The sequence below is a fragment of the Xiphias gladius genome, chromosome 14 (genome assembly GCF_016859285.1).
Source record: "Xiphias gladius isolate SHS-SW01 ecotype Sanya breed wild chromosome 14, ASM1685928v1, whole genome shotgun sequence".
Taxonomy (NCBI): Eukaryota; Metazoa; Chordata; class Actinopteri; order Istiophoriformes; family Xiphiidae; genus Xiphias; species Xiphias gladius.
In genome coordinates, this window is record NC_053413.1 from 1899209 (window position 1) to 1911318 (window position 12110).

The 12110-nt window shown below is 37.8% G+C and overlaps 1 protein-coding gene across 2 annotated transcripts; it reads right to left on the reverse strand.

The window, feature by feature from the left end:
- Positions 1 to 688: 688 nt before the first annotated feature.
- On the reverse strand, positions 689 to 11608 carry LOC120799225 (major facilitator superfamily domain-containing protein 12-like). 2 transcript variants are annotated; one of them, XM_040144212.1, is made up of 12 exons: positions 11552 to 11608; positions 10660 to 11123; positions 10277 to 10396; positions 8137 to 8347; positions 7928 to 8057; positions 5883 to 6116; positions 5513 to 5605; positions 5319 to 5411; positions 3102 to 3272; positions 2909 to 3003; positions 1571 to 1698; positions 689 to 1398 (listed from the first exon to the last, which is right to left on the reverse strand). In XM_040144212.1, the coding sequence occupies exons 2-12, from the start codon at positions 10805 to 10807 to the stop codon at positions 1355 to 1357; spliced, it is 1467 nt and encodes a 488-aa protein (XP_040000146.1). In that variant the 5' UTR covers positions 10808 to 11123; positions 11552 to 11608; the 3' UTR covers positions 689 to 1354. The 2 variants fall into 2 exon arrangements, with proteins under 2 accessions (XP_040000146.1, XP_040000147.1); XM_040144213.1 differs by lacking the exon at positions 11552 to 11608 and having other exon boundaries at positions 10660 to 10826; positions 10909 to 11540.
- Positions 11609 to 12110: the final 502 nt, after the last annotated feature.

Below are 12110 nucleotides of genomic sequence, written 5' to 3' on the forward strand. Positions count from 1 at the left end.
CAGAATCATTAAGATTCTTTGACAGCTCCCCCAAACATCAAATTTACCTATAAGTGCCATAAGTGCCTCTGATTGAATATTAGATTCCTGTATAAATCTGATGGGAACAAAGTGTGGCCAAAAAACATTACTAACAGTTGGACACTGATTTAAGAGTGTGTAGGGACCAATTATATGTAAAGTTAAGTTATATATATAAAGCATAAGATACCTATTGTATAATATCCAATCTAGATACACATTCATAGTATACATTTGCAGATCTCAACAAATTCGCCAATGTAAAATGAGACATGTTCATTACTGAAGTTCTTATTTAATATCGATATGGTCCCTGTAGGTGAAATGAACCTACAGTTACATTTTATTACAGTGATAAAAATATAGTTTTTCTTTACCGTGTGCAGACAATTTATAGTGTATGTACGACATAAATATCAAAAGACACTTTGAACTGGGGCTGCAGCTAAGGTATATTTTCATTATTGATTAATCTGCTATTTATTTTCTCAATTAATCATTTTGTCTATAAAAATGTCAGAAATTAGTGAAAAATGCCCATCATAATTTCTGAGAGCCGAAACAAATGTATTTCATTCACTTGTCCAAAAAGACATTCAGTTTAGAATAATATAAAACAAGCAATTATAGTCTTTACATTTTGGAAGCTGGAACCAGAAAATACTGGGCATTTTTGCTTTGAAAAATTACTAAAAATTTTTTAATCAATTATCAAAATGGTTGTTGATTACTCTTCTATCAATCGACTAATTGTTTCAACCGTAGTTTAAACCTGTAGTAAGCAAGATCCCAGAGTCAAAACAGCCAGAGGTAAGACACATCATAATTGCTAAATCAATTACACTGCCTTTTCATCTGAATTTAACAGCCACCTAAACAAATACTGTGCCACCATTACTCTCAGCCTCCATTGAGTTTTGAAAGTGGATGAAAATCCATTAATATATTCACTTTACTGCACTGAAATGAACCTATATTATCATGATTTTTGTAATTACCAGTCCACGATTGGTCAAAAGACTTTTTGGAAAATTATGGAAAAACAAGGTCCAGGTTGTAAATGGCTGGAACTGTCAGTTTCTGTAAGCCTAAAAAGTCTTCCTCTGCTTTCCCACTCAATCCTGTAATTTTAGCACAACTGTCAAATCTGCCATATTAAGTGCACCAGTCGAGCAGCCACTCAGGAATTCCCTTGGTGCTTTTTAAAAAGAAAATGAATTTTTTAAAAAACAAACGTGAAAGCTCTTGTCCTACAGTTGAGACCTGTCCAGAGTTTGTGTTTTTCCGTTGTACTGCAGTGGAGTCAGTTTTAGGGAAAGTGGGGGAGGGGCTGTTAATTGACTCTGACTGCATCATCAGACATGACTTGCAAACCACCTAGACACACAGAGACATACACACACATATAGGAAAGAAGTAGTAAAGCTGTAAAACAGAACTAAGCAGTCATGACATAATAAAGGAACAGCTATAATGAGTCAATAAGATACGCATATATATACTAAATCCTACACAGACACACATATATTAGTGTAGTTGTACAACTCACATCTGATCCTGATTGGCCAGATGAGGATGGAGCAGAGAGCCAAAGCTGCGAAGACAGCTACACCTCCTGTCACTATGACCATGATATAATGATAGAACCCCACACAGGCTGGACAACACACCGCAGTACTGAGAGACAGACAGAGAGACAACAACATATGTTGGAGCATTTCACAATCTGGGGGAGAACTGGCACTCCTTAGAAATCTGACTCCTCTTTCAGTTTATTCTATCCCTTTTCTTCTTACTTTTCCTTTTTAACAATATCTCATCTTCTCATATAAAATTCAACTTTTTATTTTGTCTCAACAATGTTCTCAACTGTTTTTATTTCATTATAGTATACTATGTAGTGTAGAAATGTAGTTGTGTATTGTAGTGTAGGATGTATAGTACACATATTGTTACTGTTAAGTGTACAAAAAGTAGTTACGTACAAACCATTTGTTTCATTGGTGTTTTTGTTTTGTTTTGTTTTTCTTAGATTCCGGGTTATTACACTCTGTAAACTGTAGACCTCAACAACTATTGGATGGAGTGGTGCAAAAACTTTGTAGAGATATTCATGGTCCCCAGAGAATGAATTCTACTGACTTTGGTGATCCTCTGTCTTTCTTGTTCATTTTTTATATGCATTTGATGCACATGATTTTGAGTGACATGTGTCAAAAACTACTGGAGGGATTTTGAAGAATTGTGGTGCAATCATGTCCACCTCAGGATGAATTTTAACAATTTCGGTGATCCTCTGACTTTTTGCAATCATCAGGTCAAACTTTTTTTGTCCAATACTTTGGTTTATGACTAAATACCTAACAAACTAAATAAAACTAATCGAATTCCCATCAGCCTCAGCTGTACATTGTGTTTAATGCTAATTAAAAATGTTAGCATGCTAACAGGTTAAACTAAGAACATTGTGTCTAACATTGTAAGCATGGCTCATCAGCATATTCCCTGGTAGCATGATGGTGTTAGCTCAATGCATTGCTCTGACTAAGTACAGCCTCACAGGAGCTTCTAGCAGGATAGGACTAGTAAACTGATCTAGACTTGTAAAAGTGTGAGTGTCACTTTAATTATGCTCATGTCAATAAAGCAAATTTGAATATGAAAAATGTAACAGTGAACACTGAACCTTCCTAGCCTTATGTTTGAACAGGTCCTATAATGATTAACATTAATATAGCAAACACTCAGTCGCCAGTTTATTAGAAACACCTAGCTACAACTGATGTAGTCTAATACAACAGTCCTGCAATAAATCCTACCTTCATGAAGGTTGGATATGTATAACAATAAACTTAGTAGATGTGTGTGTGTGTGTCTGTGTACTAACTGGCAAGGATGCATTGCCTGAATGATCATCACAGCCACTCCATTAGCAAACTTATCAGTGAAACTCATGGCTCCATATACAAATGCTCCACTTTGCTGCAGAGAGAGAGAGAGAGATGAAGACAGTGGACAGTGTAAAAGAACATTATCAGTGAGTTATATCACACCTCATCTCTCCAACACAACCATCTTACAGTCTGATCAGCGATGAGCTCCGCAGTCATGGCAAGCGATATGACAAGGATGGTAGCTGAGCCTGCCCCTAGCAGAGCAGCTGCCCCGTACACCTGCTGACCCATCCTGTCATTCAGCAACACCCAGTAGGAGAAGGCCATGATCAGCAACAGGCCCACAAAATAGGTGAGCTGGATCAACCAGAAGAGAAAGACACACAAAATATCACAAGTGGTTTGCTAGTTCAAATCCAGCTCTGGTTAAATTTAAAACTATATTCTGGCTTTGATACATCCTCCTCTTATCAATGTAGATACAGAATCAGATCAAGTTTAGGTCAACAGAGAACCAGTCAATCAACTCTTGCCTCTCCGCGTAGTCAGAGTCTGTGGCCATTTTTGAGGAAAAATGAAAAGTGAAAGTTAAAATTTTGATAAAACATCCTTAGATATTATTTATAAAGAGTTTAAGAGTCTGCATCAGGACTGTGTGGGCGGGGTTTGATCAGATTTCATTGACAGTGGCCTGGCAACATGAGTAAACAACCCGGCAACAGATTTTGATTTGAATGTTGCTAAAACCTAATGGCACAAAGCATGGAAGTACCTTTTTCCACCCACTTCAAATCAGTGAGAAGAACTAGAAGAAATTGTGTAAGGTGAAATAACCAAAACACTTCATTCATATAGGACCCCATCGCTGATTGAGAAAATAAGTTTTCCAGAACCGTGAAAGGCTTTTGACATAGTTACTATATTTCTTAGTTAGGCATTTCATATATTGTTATGGGGCTGCAACTAACAATTATTTTCATAATCAATTAATCTGGCGATTATTTTCCCGATTAAATGATAATTGTTTGGGAAAATATGTGAAAAATGCCCATTACAGCTTGAAATCAAATTAGCACTTTAGCCAGACCAACAGTCCAAAACTCAAAAACATTTGGTTTACTTTTATATACAACAAAGAAAAGCTGAAACCTGGGAATGTTTGGCATTTGTTTAAAAAATTACTGAAATGACCTATGAATTATCAAAATAGTTGCAAATTACTTTTCTCTGGATTGACAAATAATATTTAGGCCCTATGTTATTGTTTTCAGAATAACTTAAAATTGTTTGCTTTTTCCCTGTATCTCGAAAGGTTTTCATCACAGAGCAGTTATCTGTGTATGAATGGATGGATTAATGTGTCAATACTACAGGAATATAAGAACCCTGTTGATGGGACATTTTGAACTTGTACAGTCAAGTTTTTTTTATTGCAAGTGTAAAACCCAAAAAAGCCACCTGTCAAGGATTACATTGTTCCTATGCTTTTTTCATTTTGTTATATAGATTTGGGATGAATCTGATTAGAGTTTCTGGCACATGCTTTGGGTTAGGTAAACAGGAAGTATTGGCATAAATTCAGTCAGTTAGCTTTGTGTTAAACTTGAGCCCCATTCTTTTTTAGTCTATATTTGTTTATTGGCAAATCTCCACCATGAAAAGTTATGTCATAACTTGAATTGAGCTTCTAGCAGGTTCTGTTTGCACTGTAACCATGTATACAGAAGCTTTTAACAACAAAAAAAAGTCAGAATTTGTTGATTATGAGGCAAATTGGGGAGTCTATGGAACTTTTTTTACCCCTATGATTTCCAAGTGGCTTTATATATATTTATCTGCAATAGACATTAGACGCACCACCATCAATGGAAAGAACTACTTCTGCTGATTCCTGAAGTATGTATTTGATATGTGTGTTCTGGTTCTCTGATTTTTGCTCTCAGAAGAAGGGGTACAATTTTTGACGGATATGCATCAATTGGATTCAGTGGTTTAATAGTAATGTTGCTTATGGACATTGAATAAAGAGTGTATTATAAAATGGACAAAGCTTTAAAATTTTGCTTCACTGCAGTATATACAATAAAGAGGGAGCCCATTTGTGTTCTTAAAGAGCATGTGTAAGTGTAGTGATACGTGTGCAGAGAAGGGGAGGCACTTCAGATTTGACCTCAGAGGGCTGTTTTATAGAAATTATGACTTATTTCTTATTTGGCTGAGAAATGATAAGATAGACTACTACTAAATTTGACTGTGGCCTCTTTTTTTTTTAAGAGTAATTCAGGGTTAAAGGTGAATATAGCCTGATAGAGTGAACTACCTTTTCAATTTCATTGTAAAATCGGAGATCTGAGTTGCAATTCAGAGGTCTGGAACTTGGCTAAGGTGAGAGGTTCAACTTACACATTTTCCAATTAGTTTACTGAGAGGCTTCATAATGAAGGAGGACAGGAAGCCACTCAGGTACATCACTAATGGGATTGTTGCTATGAACTTCTGTTGGAAGGAACAAGAGGAGAAGAAAGAGAGACATAAGAAAAGGAACATTTCATGTAAAATATCAAATATATGCATAAAACAGAATGATTTTGTAATACCTTTGGCAGCCGCAGCGTGTTAAGAAGATACATTGAGATGTAGGTCTGAGACAGATTCACTATTAGCCTTGTGGACATATAGAGTAAGGCCACCTACAGAGACACACAGTAGCATACAGATCTGTCTGCCAGTGAAAACTCTGAAAGCTGTTATACATTTTTGCTCCAAGAAGTTTGACAAAACACAAAATGTGACAAATGTTTAGCTGTTGAAATAGGAACTGCTAATTGCAAAAAACTTTTTCTGTCTCAACCTGACTTGATGAGTAGCTTCCTGTGAAGTTTAGGTCAGCCTTCGGTGTGTTTTATTTATTATTTTTTTGTAACGATAGAGAGTGAGATCTGGTTTAACTCGGTAGACTCCTCCTACCTGGTAGAATGAAGGCTGCTGCAGCCAACATTTCCACTGAAGAAAAGTTGAGGTGGTCTTGGGGCAAGGAAGCAGTGGCCTCTGTTCCCCGTCCCCCTCTTCCTCCTCCATCCTTTTCCTCCTCGCCTCCTCTCCTCCAGTCTCCCCTCCAGCTCCAGGCCTCCACTCAGTGGTTCCCAGGTGGAAGAGGATGGAGAAGACAGCACCGATACCCAGCACAATCAATGCCAGATCCTGTAATGGAACACAACACAGCATAGCACAAGTCCAAGTATGTTATATAGTGGCAGATGGCAAGCTTTTTTTGGGTTATTTCACTTCCCCCAAACTGTGTGAATGCAGCCTGTCGCAGACTGAAGTTAGGTAAAACATATAACAACTCTCCTGTGTTGCAAAACTAACACCATCAATAGTGATAAATCTTTCAATAAAAAACCAACAAGTAAAAATTGCCACATGGAGTTTATGCAACCTCTTAACAGAAAACACAAAGAGCTATTTAATAGGGATTAAAAAAAAACCAATCCTATTAAAAAACTCTACTGAATCACATTTAATGCTGGGTTCAACATCGTGATGAGTGTCAGCCATTGGCAGGGGACGACAGCATCATCCATCAGCCCAACCCTAATCCACATGTCCAGATCAAATCACTAGGCAGTCAGTGTTTTGCAAGAAAATGTGTAATCTGAGTCCCTTGTTTATGCCAGACACAGCATCATTTCAAGTGTCAGCTTTATTGAACTAAATCGCATCTAGACGTAGTGAGAACAGACAGAGCCTTATTTTCCTGAAATTGGGCGCAAATGCAAATGCAAGCGCAGTCTCACAGCACAAAAGCATGTGGCTGTGACCAAATGAAACTTAGCAAACATTCAATCAGGAAGACTTACAGCATTTATTTACATTTTTCTCCCTCTTTTTTCCTTTTCATGCCTTTTCATGCAACTCAATCAGCTGATTGGTGGTGTTCACTCTTTTAACTTTAACCAATCAGTTTTTGCCATTACCACTGTGAGACAATCTTCTTGTTGCTATTAAACTTTAAAGTTGTACCTTTCTCTGCTGCTGTCAGCTGTCTTATTCTCAGTGTCAGACTGAAGCACCCCCACCTCCAGTTTCATCTAATCATCAGAGCTAATCAGAAAACCTGATGCATATCACATCTATCTAGATCCTCAGCTTTTGCTCTTCCCTCTTTCACCACGACCACCTGTGTCTAGACTCTATTGGAGGGATATTCCTGAATGGCTCATGGCGTGACAATCCCTGTAAAATGATGACGTCACGATGCTCATTGCCAGAGATTCCTCACATATTTCTTCAGCTTTTACCTTTGTGCACACTATGTCAAATAAATTCATTTAATCACCCTTCAAGCTGTTCTTTCAATTAAGCCTCTTCTGATTTAAATAATTTTTGTAGTTTTGGTGACCACTGGTGGTAGCAGACAGATGAAAAGGACTGAGAGGAGAGAACCTGATGAGAGAAAAACTTCACCTCCAAGGAAATGAAATGTGGACTTGCTAATTATCCTTAGAGCTTTGTTGACCCTCAAGACTCTAGCTGCCATACTCCAAATCATTTTAAAGTTAAATTTGGAATATGTATGTAACAGATTATCAGTCAACGTTTAAATACACGATCCTGGCCAATCCTGTCATCGTGTTGGTAGATTTAAATTATTAATGACATTACCAATGCCATGCTATCCTTTGCATAAAATGCACACAGATTCCTCTGAAATCAGAAACTATAACACGCTGTAATCAAACACATGCATCATTCAAGTTGTTGTGGGCTACCTGTTCACCAAAGACGAGTTTCCCAATGACACGTGGGTGACATTACTGATTAGACTTAGCCAAAATTTGTATTTTAATGCAAATTTCAATATAATTTCACAGACAATGGCCCTTCGTGTTTTGTTTTAAAGGGCCCTGGTATGTTAAGTGGTACTGTTCACCATCTATGTTTAGTTGACAGTTTCAGTAGCTGCACCCACTGGTCTTGAACATTGCAAAGTGTCGGATGATCCTCCTCACCCTGAAGACGGGGATATCTATTGGTCCGAGTGCATCACTGAGCGGGTTGTCATCCTCTCTGGCCTGCACATGGAACAGCAGGTAGGCCACTGCATACACTGTGATGTTGGCTATTACTGTAAAGGCATATCTTCAAACAAACATTGGAGAAACTTTCAGGACCACTAGATTACCTTTCTGTGTGTACTATATGTGTGTATATAGCGTACCTGTATGCAGTGAGCTCTACTTTAGCATGCTCACAGGTGACCAGCTCTGGAATGAGAGAAAGATGGGAGATCTGCGTGGCGGCCCAGCCGAACTGAAAGACGATGATGAATGGGATGAAGTACGTCAGGCTTACCCACTGAGGGGTGAGGGAGTCACAGCCCAGACACTGGTTGAAGATGAAGGCAAAGGATAGCAACACGCTCAGTGTACCTGGATAACACACAGACCGAAGCAAAAGGGGCACAAAAAAAATGAAAATTCGGTATATCGTAGTATCAGATGACCTCAATCATATCCAGATACATGAAAGTGGTGCAAAATTGTGAGCAAAATTCACAATTCACAATTTTTGCTCCAAAACTTCAGAGATGGAACACACTAATGAAAACAAAACCTTTTCATCAACATCCAACCGGCTGCACACATAACACATCCAAATATCTGACCTTGCATTACATGATTTATGGGTAATGAAGTCAACTGAAGTCCTCAAAATTTCAAGCACTTTTCACTCACTGCATTTTGTCATGTGAAGTTCCCTTGTGCATATGTCATTTTATGAAAATGTAAAGGGGTTATCTGGACTCACAGACTTTTACATACCTTATAAACAATGGTATATGTAAAGTCTACAAAACGTTTCAAATTTCTTACTGTAGTTTTCAACACCATGTTACCTGAAATGAAAAGCTAATAAATTAAACTTTTTCACTTTATTGTAGACAAAGCAACCAGTTTGGTAGATTTTTAAGTTTAGTTTTTCAGTAAGTTTTCGTTTTACCTTTATTTTCACCCAAATATTTTATTTAATTTATTTTACAGCACAACAAAGGCCAACAAAGGTCCCCCATCCAGATGTGCTGGCCCCACTTGGCCATTGGAATTCGTTTTACAAGTAAATCTGTTATCTACGTTGATGATTTTATAGCCTTAGTACTATTAAAATTTTAAAATTTTAAATGTTTGCCTATAGATGATATATCACTGCTATATTCTGAGGTCTACATTCGTGCTTCTCTGTCTATTTTTTAGGTTCAGCGATGTTCAGCTGTTATCTTACTGCACTGTAGTAAAATAAACTGGGATACAAAAACTTTCTGCCTCTGGTCAAGTCGTTCAACAATGATCACCTCTAGACCGCTTTATATCCCTCTGAGAGCTGTCATTACAGAGCCATTAAAAACATGATCTGACCTGAACTGGATCAATAAAATATATAAGTGTTTACTACAAGAGCACAGTCCAAAAAGCAGTTTCATAGTAAGTTACAGGAATACCCTTTATGACAGCATGTGCATGACAGCTGACTGAAACAAATAGTACCGCCTTCACATCAGTTATTTCCATTAAAACATAAATCTAAATAGTGTGTTAGTTTTGAATTAGTTTACATTCAGATGACCTAATGGCATTAATATGTATCATGTGTGTTGTATTCTAGAGTGGAAACACTGACATTCAGACACTGGACTTCTCTTTCCCTGATTAACTTTTTTCCCACCCCATGTTGGGCTGGAAAAACCTTTGGAGAGATCTGAACTCTATCATTGCAAAAAGGACTCCTGGAAACTTAAAAGAGGTTGAATACATAACAATGGAAGAGTGGCAGAAATTACCAGCAGACAAGTGCAAGAAGCTCCTAGATGGCTACAAGAAACACTTGGAGGCTGCCATTGTTGCCAGTGGTTCTGTAACCAAATATTAGTGAAGGCACCCTTCACTAAAATAATTGTGTGCGGGGTATATTTTGTATTTTTCAATTTTATGCAAGTTTCATTTTTTTTCTCTTTTGTTCAGTAACCTAAGGACATATTATTAAAATATTCTAGTTATACAAAATTGGTTCATTTGCATTTATTTCTGAAGATATTCTGAGTTATGTACTTGAAATTCAGGGGTGTCATTATTGGCACTCTACAGAGCAGAAAATACACGGAACAATGAAAATATGGCTTCTCCTTACCCTGGAACTGAAACTTTATTTCAGTTTACTATGTGAAAGACAGCTGTGTGTGGATTACAAATTCTCTGAATTTAAACTTAACTGTTCATTTGTAAATCATTTCTGAAGCTCTTGATGCAGTAAAAAGGGGCCGCAGTGTACTACTATCCATCTGTCTTTCTATCTGTCTGACTTACCGACTAAATGCCATGTCTTCCTCTTGCCGTAGTTTCCACAGCCAGGGGTTTGGTCAGACTCGTAGCCAATGAGAGGCGTACAGATAGCATCAGCTATTTGCCCAACTAGCAGCAACACACCTACACCACAGCAAGACATTCTCAATTCTGTAATATACTGTAATAATCGATGTGTGACAACAGATAGAGAAGAAAGATATATGGCAAGGTTCGACATTCACTGGATGAATTCAATATAAATATCCATACACGGAAATGAGAATGTTTAGGGTTTATAACACTACAATAAATAAAAATGCATGAATATTCTCATTTACAAAGACAATCAGCGTAAAATGAGTGGAAAGAAAGGAGCATTATGAGCGTCACACAAGAAGACTAACCCGCATTTGTGTTTTTGAATCCCAGCACTGAGTGGTAGAACACCAGCAAGTATGTGAACCACATAGACGCACACAAGTCGTTCAGAAAGTGTCCCACCGCATAGCTGAGCCTCCTGATGGCTGGAAGAGACCTCTCCATGTCCGACATTATGGCTCGTTACAGACAGCTGAACAGTTTAAACGAGAATCTCAACATGCCCCTTCATTTGCTTAAAATAAGTTGAATTCATTATCTTAAATTAGACGAACTTTTTCGACTTTAGTAGGAGGTGGATAGAGCTTTATGATGACAGACAAATTTTCAGTTCTCCTTTTCACGTTACTTTCGGTACATGTACTTATCTTGTCTGTTCTTCTTATATGTTGTCCTTGCCGGGGGTAGAGCAAAAAGATACCCCTTCCACCTCGGTGTCAATTTCCTCTTAAAATCAGGTGACAATGGAGAGCTCTATCAAAGTAAGAGTCTGAGAGGGAATGGAAACCGAAACAAAGCAACACTAGAGGACAGGAAAGGGTCGTCGTCATCGCATTTCTCCCAATGTTTACACACCTAATTAGCTAATATCATTATGAATCGCGAGCGAGATGTAACGTAACGAAAATGAGATGATACATTGCTGAAAAACAATCACAATCCCATTAAAAGTGACCTCGGAATTAACCAGAAACCCCTCGAGTACCTATTCATCACGCATTTCGCACAACAGCAGCAGAGTACAATGCTAAATTAACACTGAAAAGCTTCACCAATAACCTTTAGCTAACAGGCAACCTACGTAAACCCTATTTGGCGATAAAAACACAAACATATATAAACAATAACGCAGATCGGGGCAATGATGATGTAGGCATAAAAATCCAGAGGTATGGACCAATAACAATCCATTTTTACCCCATTCAGCCAATAGCGACGGAATCGACGGCTCCAGTTCCTCACGTGACGGCCGTCTGACGGCCGATAGCGTGAACGTGACAAGCAAGGAAATGAGAGCGATGGGAAGATCAGAAAATATAGGTGCTGTCAATAGTCTTTCGCATATTTTGCCATTAATATTACGATTTTGAAAATTATGTGTCATATATATCTAACGGAATTTATGCTTTCCAAAACAGTACAATACTGGCCGTGTTACATTTGGTATTGAGCACATGTTCAGCCACAATTCTAGTTCCCTTACAGGCGTTCGACATTCGACAAATGCGTAATCTTGAAAGTGTACAGTTATATGTAGCCTGCCAAAGCTAGAGTTAGTGCTGATAAGCATGTACACAGGGCATTCAATGTGTGTTTTTTCCAACACTGGAAATAAGTAAAATAATAAAATTAATAATTGTAGTTAGAAGATAAAATAGACTAAATTTGGTCATTCTGAAAATGTACCTCAATACCATGTCAAAGAACAGTCCTCAGAAATAGACGTATTAAAATACTCCACCTGGGAAGGTTGAAT